The sequence below is a fragment of the Phaenicophaeus curvirostris genome, chromosome 17, assembly GCF_032191515.1.
Source record: "Phaenicophaeus curvirostris isolate KB17595 chromosome 17, BPBGC_Pcur_1.0, whole genome shotgun sequence".
NCBI classification, from domain to species: Eukaryota; Metazoa; Chordata; class Aves; order Cuculiformes; family Cuculidae; genus Phaenicophaeus; species Phaenicophaeus curvirostris.
The window spans coordinates 9,744,490-9,757,803 of NC_091408.1; the positions used below are offsets into that span (position 1 = coordinate 9,744,490).

Consider the following 13,314-nt stretch of genomic DNA (forward strand, 5'->3'; position numbering starts at 1 on the left):
GAAAGAAAGAATGCTGTGCATCACCAAAGGACATTGCATCCCATAATGGCAGCTGAAACCAGTTACTGGCTGCAAACTCTTGTTGACCCTTAGAGCACTGACAGGAAAAAGCAGGGCAGAGGGACAAAAGAAAGCACTGAAGCCAGTAAGTCAGTGTTTAGGGAAGATTACAGGCTTTAAGGCAGACCAATAAATGTGACTCCATCTTATCTACAAGCAGAATGAACTGTTTTTCCTCATGACCCCAAACTGCATGTCCCTGGCATTCGCTAGTTCAAACCTCAGAACATTTACTCAGAGTGCCAGACCGAACCCAACCCAACTGCTCATTTCAGAAGTTCTCGCTATAATTTCAAGGGTGGGGTTTGGTCCTTCTGTTAGCCCTGCAGAACTGAGATGGCAGGGTAAGAGCTCCCTTCTTTCTGGTGCACCGTTTACCAGGCATTATGCATTTGTGCACGGCATTTTCAGGAAGAGACTTGTCCAGGAGAGCAGTATTGGCTGCTACATCTTTTAAGCTAGGAAAGCAGAAGCAGATGCCTATTTACTAAACCATCTTTCATTAAGACAGCACAATCCACCTGTGCCCTGTGAGCTCCAGCCAGTCGCTCTCTATTTCTGGGCCAGACTGCAAATACTGCCTGTCTCCTACAAAGCCTTTGCTAGTTTGTCTCTCAGCCCTCTGAGAAACTAACCCACAGCACAGGCCAAACCACAGCTGTTCAGACCAGAAGCTGCCAGCTGTTTACGAATGGAAGCAATTCAGAACACACACCTCTGACCAAAGGGATTTTAACCCTACCAATTACCTGCTTAAACAAATTGAGCAAGGGCCAGGTTGAAAAATACCTAAAGCACCTGTCTCTGCCAGGGCTTTTCTATAGAGAGGTGATGACCAAGGCGGTATTTCTCCCATTCCATGTTCACAGGCCCCACAAATATTGGTTTGGAATTTCTAAAAAGGTAACCAAATTCAGCAGTTTCAAGAACCTGCCCATTAGAAACCTCTCAGCCATCCCCTGGCCAGCTTCTGTAGCTCTGAGCATCCCTCCATCACCCACGCCTGCCAGCAACACCAGTGCACAGGGATGCTGAAATGACCACACTGGCAGGAGAAGTTTAAGATATAGGTTTTCAGCATTTCAGTTTCTGTCTTTCTATGCATTTCCCTGCTCCTCAAGTTTTCCAGCCTGAGGTTTGCCAGAGAAGAGACGAAGCTGTTATCAGAAGCACGGCTCTGAACTTTGCCTAGAGGCAGCCAGCTCTGAGCCGGCTTGCCGACAGGTCTGTGTTATGAGACCCGGCTGCAGGAATTGGCACAGCACTCCGGTTTGGGAAAACTGCCTGACAGGAGACTTGCTTGTGCAAGATGCAATTTACAGTCTCCGAAACAGAGATTAAAATTCTTTCCCTTTCACCTCCCACTACTTTTCATTATGTAACAACCAACCAAACTATGACCTTTGGCATTTTCAATCTGTCAGAAGCTCAGTATGGATTTTGAGGTGTGACCCGGCCTTATTAACCACTAATGTTGTTGTTGATCTCCCTCAAATATCGTTTTGCTTTACTGAATAATCAAAACATCTATTCAGCTAGACCTTTTTTTTGCTGAAGGATTAATTCCCAAACACTTTTTTTCTGCATAAATAGAGTTGAAGGGAAAGAGACTTTTCACCCCTCTCCCAGCAGTCAGTACTGTGCTCGGTAACACCCACTGAAGCAGATCACAGCACAGCGACACAAAGCAAGGGCTGAGCTCTGTCTTGCCAACATGTCCATCCTCCTCCCCAGGCTCGCCAGTTCCAGTCTGAAATCAGTGTCTGTCTCCACTGTTGGGTGGAGCAAGTAGATTCTTTCCCACTCAACATTTCTCCTCTGGCTCAGCTCTCCTGAACCGACTAACGTGAAGCAAGTGTCACAAACCAAGAACAACCCTGACTATACCCCCAAATCAGTCTCAGTAACACACTGGAAGTCTCCAGGGCACTCACAGCCTAACAACTTCCCAGCTGAGAAGTGAGGGAGGCAAATTTTAGCTCCAGCCTTGTGTATACCCATCGCAATTTTACTTACTGTGCTGGAATGAGAAACTAAACAGTGCAGCATCTCCCCGAGGTGTTTACTGGGGGTAGCTTCATCTAGCTAGTCTGAGTGCCAGTAATAAAGATGCAGCAGCCCAGGCCATGCATGCCCAAGCAGACAAAAACCAAGGATCCTTGAGAAGATACATGCAAGCTGCTGAGCCTTCATGGCTGCTGCTGCCCAGACCAGCTCGCAAAGCTGCACTTGGATATTGCAGAGCTGGGGAGCCAACTTGCACACTTAGGTGTTTCTTCTCTGCTATTAAGCCAGCTGCAAATCAACTCCCTTACTGCACTGACACCAGGAATGAATAAAACCTTGTCTTTTCTGTTCTCAGCATGGGAAGACCAAACTGAGAATGCTCTCTTGACTGGAGGATTTCCATGCCTACTGAAATGACACGAAGATGCACTGGGGCAGCAGAGAATGTGAGTGAACAAAACCTTGAGCTCAGCTCTTAGCCTTGCATGAAAAAGCTGAACAAAGCATATTATGATGATGATGAAAAGGAAGTATTGCAAAGACTCACCTTGATTGAACCACTCCTCTAATTACCAGAAAAGCAGCAAAAGAAAAACAAAAATTTACAAGAAGAAAGAAAATACAAAGGAACAGTCACAAAGAGGCAGAAGTTCACAGGACAGGTTCAGAACCTGAGTATTACCAGAACACTACAGAACTTTCACGAATTAAACCAAACCAAAAGAAGATATTCCACTTTCTCCCTTTTGTTCTTGCTGAAGAAAGTCTTTATCTGTATGACTTTTTCTCCCCCTTTTCATTAAGTGAAAAGGTGCTCAAAGAATTGAGGGGACAGAAGGGTGACTAGCCCTTTGCAGAGGTGTTTGAAATGCTATGATTAATGACAATGAAATAAAAGAAAATAAACATGGAAACACTGCAAGATTAAGTGAACGAGAGGGGGAGAGAAATCATCTGTTTCGAAGTACTAGACTGAGAACATTAAGGCAGGTTGAACCAGGTATTCACAAATTTAACAGTGAGAAAAGGGATTTTCGCATTATGACTTTAAAGACACATTATTAATGACTTTAATATTTATTTTTCTAAAAACAATAGTTGCCTGTAGCTCTATCCTTCTGATCTACATACTACCAGCTGCGAGCTCAGCATTATCACCAGTTGATTTTCCTCTAAAGGATAGCACACATGAAAAAAAGCACTGTAAAGGAGGAGAAACCATTAACACGTACTTCGGAAATTCTCATTTCCCACCGAAAACAGGGCCAAACCCAGGCTGTCACTGAGCACCTGCACCGCTCCCCAAAATCTGTGGGTTCATCCTCTGTGCCAGACCAATTTGCCCCAAAAGACACGATCAGATTCTTTTGCTCTGAGAGTTTCTCTCCAGCAGCCTCAGAAGGTACCCAAGAGGTTGGCCAGGAGGACACAGCCGCCTGATCAAGGACAGACACAAGAGTGCTCCCTTCAGTGCCCTCAAGAGGATGATAGTTCTCAATCAGCGCACTCCCCTCCTCCCACAGTGCAATCTTGCAGCTTGTGTCTAAAAATGTTTTCACTGACTGTGTTGCTCTCAAGCAGCAAAAAAACAGAGACCACAAGAGGCAGGAACCAGGCTTGAGTGAGCACACATTCACAGTTTCCAAAAGCTGTCAACCCTGGAGTTGCAGTCACTCACTGGCATAACAAGTTGGCCAGGCAGGTAAAATTCTTTCTTCTTAGTCATTGAGACAGTTCCATCAATTTTTATTTTATCTTTTGTTTTTTTTTTTTTTTTAAACACAGGTTGCAGCTAACTGGTGACAGACAAGTCTGCAAAAGCAAGCTCACACTGGGGTACTACCCATAACACATATGGAAAAATAGAACATTTTAATAACAAGTACAGGTCAGTCCTCTTCAACTGAAGAGTAATGAGCAGCACACAGACTATCAAGTTCAAATGATTCCACAAGAGCTCTTCAGGACAAAAAAATTCCTAAGACCTGGCCATAAAAAGTAAGCCAGGATGCGAGTACACATGAATGAGGAGAATGGAGTCTAGAAAGACTATGGAGTTAATTATCTCCAAATTCAGTCTAGAACAGCAATTTCTCAAAAACAACAAAGAAAACTTATATAATTTAAGTGCCTCTAAAGGAACAATGGAAAGGGGGGGTTACTGAGACTATTAATCCTCTCTTGTAGTGAAACTCATTTGCAACACTCACGCCCCAGAGGGGAGAATAGTTCTAAAAGTGACTGACAATTAAAAGCTACAAAATCATGTTTGCAATTTAAATGACTCAAAGAGTGACAGAATTGGGAGGTTGTGTGTTTCGGTTGTGAGTGGGAGGATAGGCTTTTATAGTTTGTTTTCAAACATGAGACACCAGAGGCATGGAAGATGTACAGGCAGGACTGCCATGCATGGGGATGAACACACGCTGCCCTGGCACCCAGAGGCCGTGACACATGCTCTACAGCCAAGCCAGGGCACCAAGCATCAATCTGACAGATGCAAGAACACAGCAACGCAGAGGAGAGGCTGAGCACATCCACCTTTGTCCAACAGTAGCATCATCTGTCATGCAACAATCCTTTTGAAAGCCAAAAAACCCTATAGCAACCACAGAAAAAAATCCTAAATATCTAGATCCAGAAGCGATGCAACAAGGGAGATGAACACATGCCACAAAACTACAAACTGCATCATTTGAAACCAGCATGATGAATGCGCTTGCAAGAGCGGATCTACACAGCAAAATTAGGTAGTTCTGGGCTTTTTGCAACACATACCTTTAGCTTTTTTCCCACCAAAACAACCAGCGTCATCTTTCTTCTTCTTCTGAGAGCCTCCTGTGCTTGTAGTCTGACTGGCATCCAGCTCTTGGTATTTATCAGCACCGGGGACCTCTTTGTGGACGTGATAGGAAAGGTTCCGCATGATGCACACGCAGTTCTCCACAGACTGTCACAGAGAAATGTGTCATAGTAAGTATTGCACCCTCTTATTTGCAAAGTGTTATATTACAAAGTGGAGGGCTTGGGAGAATTCAAAAAAAGCCCACTTGCCCCAGGAAAAGAACATACCTTTCAAGGAAGATTTTGTCAAGACGCCTTAAACTAAGGTTTGTTCTTGTTCTAAAACCAATTTTTATCTCCCAGAAGCGAAGTGCTTCATAAATAGTATCCATTCAAAATGAAAGCTCTAGTAAAAAAATACCACCTGATCTTACATAAAGAATACAATTCACCAACAGATCAAACACACAGTGGAAAATGATCATGTAAAGATCCTATTTTAACACAAGCCTCTCCCATTCTTCCAGCATTTACAGACCCCAGGGGGCCAATTTTATTAAATTTTCACTGGGTCAAAACCTAGGCCTTGTGAGGATTTCAGTGCAAACACACACAGACCCCTAGTAACAGCTCATCCACTGCACTTCAGGATCTGACAAGAGCAACGTGCTGTAGGTTGCAATGGAAACCACCAGGTGGTTACAAAATCCACTTCCAAAATTATCCGACTAATTCCCTTCTGCAGTCCATCACATGGTGGGACTCAAAGAATAAAATAACAATTCTTTACAAGCCTTACTGGTGCGATAAAGCAACAGTATGCTCTTTCTTTTTTAAAGAGGTTAAACTTATGATATTCCTTATGCATATAAATACACTTTTAAGCGCCACAGGATGAGATGATGATAAACACAAATTAATCAAAAACTGCACCTAAAAAAAAGCCACAATGAAAGCGCTGCAGGTCTGAAGACAGATCTTAATGTCTAAGCACTACAGTTTCTAGAGATGGGGCTGAATAAAGCCTTCAAAATGGGAAATAACTCCTTTGCTGGCACTGTGTAAAGCACAACAAAACGGGACTCAACTCTGATTTGGAGACTGCACTTGTAAACATCAGTTAAGTAAAGCAGAACAATAGCAATAATGTCACTGCTAATAAAGGACCAGTCTTCCCACCTATCCCAACCACCTGCCTTTGCTCCCCTCATCAGCCACACAAGGTAACATATCAGCATCACAATGACAGCCCATCAGTAGCACCATGGATGTTGTAACAGGGATGAGAGGAAGATAATTACTGTATTTTCTGAGGCAAGCATAATCCTCTTCTAATACCAGCAAATAGGAGGCAGATCCCAGTGCAATGCTTCAGCCTAAGTTAAGGGAAACGTCCACTAAATTTTAATACTCAGGTTCACCTTATTGTCTGTATCCTTCTTGCCAACTGCAGACTGTAGAGCATGAAGGAGGGCATCCACCAAGCCATCACATTCTCTTAGTCTTCTGCGTGCTTCTGCTCCATCTGAACTTACATTCCTAACAGGAGAGATTGAAAAGAAAATTTAGCCCTCTAACCTTCACCATAAAGACGAAGGTGGGTCCATTTATACTACAATTATTAAGAACTCATTACCTTGGATGAACAATTTGGAGGCATAGTAGGCTGACAAACTATTAAATCTCAGTAAAATACGGCAATGCACATCCCCAACTCCCTGAATCTGAACAACAAGAGGAATGCAGTCAGAGGTGCCTACACATACCAAGTTGCTGGTGAACTCAGCCACACACCTTAAACCAAACAAGAGTTTTCAGAGCAATCAATACACAAAATATCAAAAATTTAATTTCAAAGCCAGAACTTTTAACTTGAGAACTACTTTCACCACCTGAAGAAAGAGATGTAAAATTACAAGACTGCTCAGCAGTATTCATGGCCACGGAAACTGAAACAAGAAAGATTAAAACCAGGTGTACAATAAGCTATATTTTATTTAATCTATCTAGATATAAAACTATTCTTTGCTTTTTTTGGCTCCCCATCAGCTCCAAAGAAGTCGGGATGGGAGACACCAAGTAACACTGCTGTCCTCCCTGACTGCTTGATGTTTTTCCAAATCTGTTCTGTATTCCCACCTTTCTGAGTGGAAGTTACTGCTATCCAGTTTAAATCCCATGTGTTGACATTTAAAGCCCTCCTTTCACTCTGTGTACAGCAGACTCAGCACAAAGCCTGGCTCTGTCATATTTGGAAAGCTTAAAGGATGACAGTCAGTATGTTTATATGGCTTTGAACTCCTGAAAACACTGCACAAGGGAATGGCACAGGTAGATGATGTGAGACAGCAGTGAAAGGCTACTTAGAACTGTTGATGTTGCACATACCGATGGCTGCAGAAGTTGTTAGAGGGAAGCTATGAACTTGGTCTCACTTTTCCAGTGAGCCTGCACACTGCACACCAAAGCCCCAGCCTTGCATAAGCATCAAACTGCCACAGCCCAATAAATAGATAAAATTCAAGTCAATTTTCCAAATGCTGATTTTTTTTTTTCTTATCTTTGAATTTTTTTTTTCCAGGGGAACAAAGTGACAAAATGATTCTTAGAGCTCGCTAGCAAAACCTTTACAGAAAGTTTTCTTAAAGTTGAAATGACAATATCATTTTGACAACATCACAGCCAACATCTCAGCTTTCAAGGCCTTCAAATTCCTCAATTAGCTCTCAAAGGCTCAGGACACAATCACTACCTTCTGCTGTCAGGATCATGCAGCCAATGTGGCTTGTTAGCAAACTAGAGGGACTGTCAATGTCTGAGTAATTAAGGAATCAATCACTGTCCCCGCCCATGTACCCCCTGACACCCAGGGCAGGCTGGTATGTGAACCAGGCAAAACCACTTTTTCTCAGACCTCTCAAACCCTGATGACACTTAATAATTGTAAGCTGGGTGCTCTAATATAAATGAAATGCCTAGATAAATGAGCCCTCTCCCCAAATCCTAGCGCACAGCCTCCCCTCTAGCAATGGCTGATACAAGGCAGGTAAAGCAGATATTAAAATGATTCCACAGAATACAGGGAAGAGAATTCTACATTCTGTCTCTCCATCTCCAGCTGTACTAATCCTTTCGTACCCAAAGCCAAAATGTAAATTTTAATGTAAAGTCTTTATGAAACTGAAATTAGAATTCAAATACTCTGTGATACCTTTCAGAAGTTACAACAATGAATGATAGCAGCTCCACCTCTGAGCACATCTATTAGAGTGGAACATTACTTTAAGCTTGAGGGTGAGAGAAATGCACTAAAAACGGTCTTATCTGGAACTTAGTATCGTATTTCTTATTCCCTCATTAAGTCTCAGAGAGAGAGCTAAAACACACACAGAACACTTGCAGACTTCAGAAAATAAATACCTCAAATTTTGCCCCAAACCCTTCACATCTTTCTTGCCCCATGGCCCATGCATCAGAGATTTTTCTTGCACACTTGAAGCACGTTTGTTTTACTGCTGTCGTTATCAACAGCATCACAATATTTTGTATTCTACTTTCTTATTTCTTGATCCGTATTAGGATTAATATTAAGTTAGACGTTGATAAGGTTATAATTGAAAAAGATACTACAAAAGCACATCAGTAAGAGTCTGCTTTACTGATATCACTTGCTGTATCTGCAACTACAGAAAAATTTACTGAGAATTAATGCCTCAAGAAAACATTCCCACATACATCACATAAATAAGCATGAAAACGCTGCAAGATCAAATTAATAGCTAATTAATACTGTGAATAAGTTATCCAGATGTGCAACTTCGCAGTTTTAGTGTTGTGACTAACACGTCAGAAAATATTTCCCCATGAGCACCTCATGCAGAAACACCTGCTCTATAAATCCTCAGCACTCTTGAGATTCCGCTAGTTCTCCCCCCTCGGGTGATCAGACTCCTGCAGCCCATGGGATTTCACTGACATGGAACAACAAAACCCCTTTCCTTGTCTGTAACTACAGCCCAGACCTAAGGGAGAGCTGAGCTCAGCTCACAGTCCTTCTCTGCAGAAGTCGAAGCAATGCAGAGCTCAAAGAATAAGTCCAAGCAGATGAGCATCTGCTCTTCCTTCTGCTCCAACACTGCATAAGGCAGCAAAGACCTCCCAGTTCCCCTGGGAATATTTGTATTTCAGATAAACGCACAACTACGCCAAACATCCCTGAGCACTAATCAAAGGTGAGCATGGTGAAAATGAAGACAGTATGCTTTGAGTGAGCTGTCCAAGAGACCTCCCAGGGTTGTTTCCATGATCCAGAGCAACCTTCAAAAGCTCCTATAACCCAGGAAAATGCTAGGTGCATTTCTGCCTTGTTAGGACCCTATACTATCTACCTCCTGGAAAACCATCACCTAGTAGTCATCAGTCCAACTCACATTTTGGGTCTCCAGGAGGGACTGCAGCAGGGAGACAAAAGTGATGACATGGACAGGAAAGCTGGTGCTAGTGCTGGTCATGAAAATGGATGGCAACTGCAACAGAGCAGCCAACCTGATTTTGCACTCCACTGCCCAGGGTCAGGAAGAATCTCTTCCAATTTCATGTCTGCCCTGGAACTGTTCTTGAAGCATTTTACACATTTATTACATATTATGGATGAAAGACATAACTATGATGAGATAAGATCGCTCCTTGAATACTGCGTTCAGTTCTGGGCCCCTCACCACAAGAAGGATGTTGAGGCTCTGGAGCGAGTCCAGAGAAGTGCGACAAAGCTGGTGAGGGGGCTGGAGAACAGGCCTTATGAGGAACGGCTGAGAGAGCTGGGGGTGTTTAGCCTGGAGAAGAGGAGGCTGAGGGGAGACCTCATTGCTCTCTACAACTGCCTGAAAGGAGGTTGTGGAGAGGAGGGAGCTGGGCTCTTCTCTCAAGTGACAGGGGACAGGACAAGAGGGAATGGCCTCAAGCTCCGCCAGGGGAGGCTTAGGCTGGACATTAGGAAAAAATTTTTCACAGAAAGAGTCATTGGGCACTGGCAGAGGCTGCCCAGGGAGGTGGTTGATTCACCTTCCCTGGAGGGGTTTAAGGGACGGGTGGACGAGGTGCTAAGGGACATGGTTTAGTGTTTGATGGGAATGGTTGGACTCGATGATCTGGTGGGTCTCTTCCAACCTGGTTATTCTATGATTCTATATCACGTGCCAAAGTAAACTTTCAAAACAAAATTTCTAAACACCCTTCCTTCAAGAGTGATGAAAATCAATAGGTTACAGACTCCAGTAGATGTTAACAGAGGATTTGTATTGCCTTACACCGGGCGATGCTCCACAGAGCGAATGCAAAGCCTCACCCAGGGCATAAACTTCCCAAACTCACGCAACACAGACATGTGACATATGGCAACCAGAGCCGGATGAAGTAGTTTTGTTTTTCACAGAACATTTCAGCACATCAGACAAGCATCGTTTTATATCAGAAAACAATGAATTCTTCAGTGGATGGAGTATTCGATACAAGACACTGAACAGAAAAGGAAGCCAAAGCCCAGCTGACAGGCTTGTTCACTCTTTTACTTAGGAGTCAGGCTGCCATGCAACCATGGGAATGGCCCAAAGATGTTGGAATTGCACACACTATCTCAGGGACTGCTCACTGAGGCAGTTTAATATCGAGAACCTCTACAGATGAAGTCAAAGATACTGTTTAAATTTGAACAACTTGAGAGAGGAACTCTGCAGGGTGTTTGAGGCACTGATTAGGGGGAAAAAATCCTGTTTTAAATGAACATAAAGTTGACTGTTCAGATGGATGGAAATGAGGAAGAGGAATGACCTGAACTACTTTTACACGAAACAGTGTGGAATGGTACCTGCCATTCTCTGGTGTTCCGTACAGCCTGCTTCCCTTGCCTTGTCTCCTCACCCCAACTTCATTTTCTTTTCAATACTTTTCCAAGAGTCCATTAAATGAAAAACGTATTTTAGAAACAACAACAACCCCTTTCTCACATCACACTGCAAAGGGTAACAGAAAGCTTCACAGTGTGCTTATCATAGACATAAACAACACACTCCAAAGAACAATTCTAGGAGCAAGACATGGAATTACTGTACATGCTACTCAAAGGGCATCAGAAGGAACCAAGTGTACGACTGATTTTCTGTAAAACAGTAAAGCACAAATCTCATCCCAAAGATTTTAAATCCCCAGCCTTCAGCTAGAAAAAGCAATGTGGATGCCCCCTCAAATTCTTGGAGCCCAGACTGTAGACAGGATTAGCAAAAAAGGATTTGTTAGGATGTTCAAACATACGCTTTCCCTGGGAAAACAAAACAGGGGGGCACTAAGTAAATGTTAGATAAAAGTAAATACCTACCAACATAGAAACACATCAGACTAGGAATCCAGCCTGTTGGTATTAAAAACTTCAGAAGATGGCGTGGAATGCATTAAGAAATCTGTTCACGCTTTAGATAAGGTTATCATCACTACCAAATAGTCATCTTAATGACATGCAAGTCTGAACCTAACACTGGCACCTGCAGAACAGAGTTGATATTCATCACCTCTAGGATAGATGGGCTGTTGCTACTCTTAGTGCCACACACCAAAATTATCCTCAAGAGAAAAAACTTAAAAGTAATTAAAAGGCATGGCAGTTAATCTGCACTATTTCAATGCAAATCATGTAGCAATACTCCCACTGCACTCTACCTAACAATCTGAAAGACCTAGTACAGAAGGGGAGAGCTTTTGCTTAGTTTTTATTTAATGATGAAGATAAACTTGAAAATTGAAGCATGAAATACATTTTTCTTTCTCTGAATATTCAAACCAGAATGTCCAAAACTAATGCTGTGCTGGCCACTTAGCTGGGAAGGGCCAATCGGTCATCACTCCACGGTGCTGCAGATGGAGCTGAAAGCCTGAGGGTTGAGGGTTACTGCACCGTAGAGCATTACAATCTCTGTTTAAAGACCCTGCTGGGAACAAAGACAACAGGCTGAGGACTTCATTTTTCTTACATCAACAGAAAGCTGAACCAGAAATTTTTAAGATATCCTCCTAGTAACATTTCCACCTTTCTCTGGAAGAAGTGTGGACAAGAGCTGAAGCCAAGACAGCGATGAGCTCTTTTCAACAGCCACTTTGTGCACACTGCAGGGTCTCTGATTGCCCAAACAAATTCTACTTTTTACTACTACCTTCTAACAGCTATTTTCATATTGCTAGGCGAAAAACTCAGACTGGCTCCCATGTAGTCCATCACCTGTGATGGTTACAAGCAAGAGAGCTATGAATGGCCAGGGTTTGCTGGTGGGTTGACTGAGTAGCACTTCACAAGGCATCACAGACACCTTGCCAGACTGTGCTAACATCAACACCGAGGCTTCACTCTCCAGACCTGAAGCTTCATAACCTTCAGCTGACAAAACCTATGAGGTTCTCAAGTCTAATTTCAATATATTGGTTGTTCTATCCACCTACCCTGATGGTCAGAACACTTGCTATTAAAACATCCTTCCAGACCCATACTTTGCTTCACTATTAAGAAGTTTTTATTTGGATGTCAGCCAACGGAGACTGATAAATAATGGTTGCAATAAACGTATCCTATTTCTGAGCATATTTCTAGGTACTGAATGTCCCAATGGACAAATAGCATTTAAAAATCATTCCACTATTTCATGCAGAAATAGAATGAATTCCGTACCTCAGTTCACATGAAATACCAGACAGTTTAATTGGTATTAAGTTCATTGTTCTGAAAATAAGAGAGAAAGAGAAAGAAGCTGCCTGTGACACAAAACCAGCCTGATTCAGAAGAAGCCAAAGTGCAAAGAAACACACGGAAAGATAAGGAGCTCTACTGACAGTAATGTTAGGTAGGGAGAAGCTGTTCAACTGAGAGAAGGTGTTATCAGATCTGGGTAGGAGATACCACTGGAGATTCCTGCTCCATTTCAGCATCCACTTGCCAGCTAGACCCCAAAAGAGAAGCAGCGAAGCAGCCCCAGGTGCCTTGCATGTAAAACTCTTCCAGCTATTTGAATAAAGGGATTGGTTTGGTTTAGTTAGCCAAATGCTCAAAAGAGGACATACCGAAAGGCATCCCTGCAACAGGGCTTCCTAAGCTTAGTCTGTGCCCTGGTGACACTGGCACAGAGCAAAAGACCTACAAAGTACATCATCACATCTCATACTTGTGAGCACTGTCCCCCTGAAATAAGCAGCGGCTCAGCAGCCAGCAGTTTAAGAGGCTACAGATGTCAAGTCCGTCCTTGGTTATTTGAGGCTTTCTATATCCAAACCATCGTGTAATGCCTTTTCAGTAAAATGCTGACTGGTTATCTGCTGCATGACCTACTTGGAGGGCCCGAGTTTGCTTTCCTGTAATGCAGAACGATGCAGAAACGCACTACACCGGAATTCCATGATGCCCAGCAGCTAATCAGCTTCCAAATTATT

At 43.0% G+C, this 13,314-nt stretch overlaps 1 protein-coding gene across 10 annotated transcripts in view; it reads right to left on the reverse strand.

Annotated features, from left to right (window-relative positions):
- ARVCF (ARVCF delta catenin family member) overlaps window positions 1-13,314 on the reverse strand; it is a 258,529-nt gene that overhangs the window by 45,900 nt on the left and 199,315 nt on the right. For 8 of the 10 annotated variants that reach the window (XM_069871075.1, XM_069871071.1, XM_069871077.1 and 5 more), the window contains 3 exons: window positions 6,273-6,390; window positions 4,846-5,017; window positions 2,615-2,632 (listed from right to left, as the gene is read on the reverse strand). In XM_069871075.1, coding sequence (XP_069727176.1) covers window positions 2,615-2,632; window positions 4,846-5,017; window positions 6,273-6,390 — 308 coding nt within the window. The remainder of the gene's footprint in view (window positions 1-2,614; window positions 2,633-4,845; window positions 5,018-6,272; window positions 6,391-13,314) is intronic. The other 2 variants (XM_069871076.1, XM_069871074.1) reach the window with 1 other exon arrangement.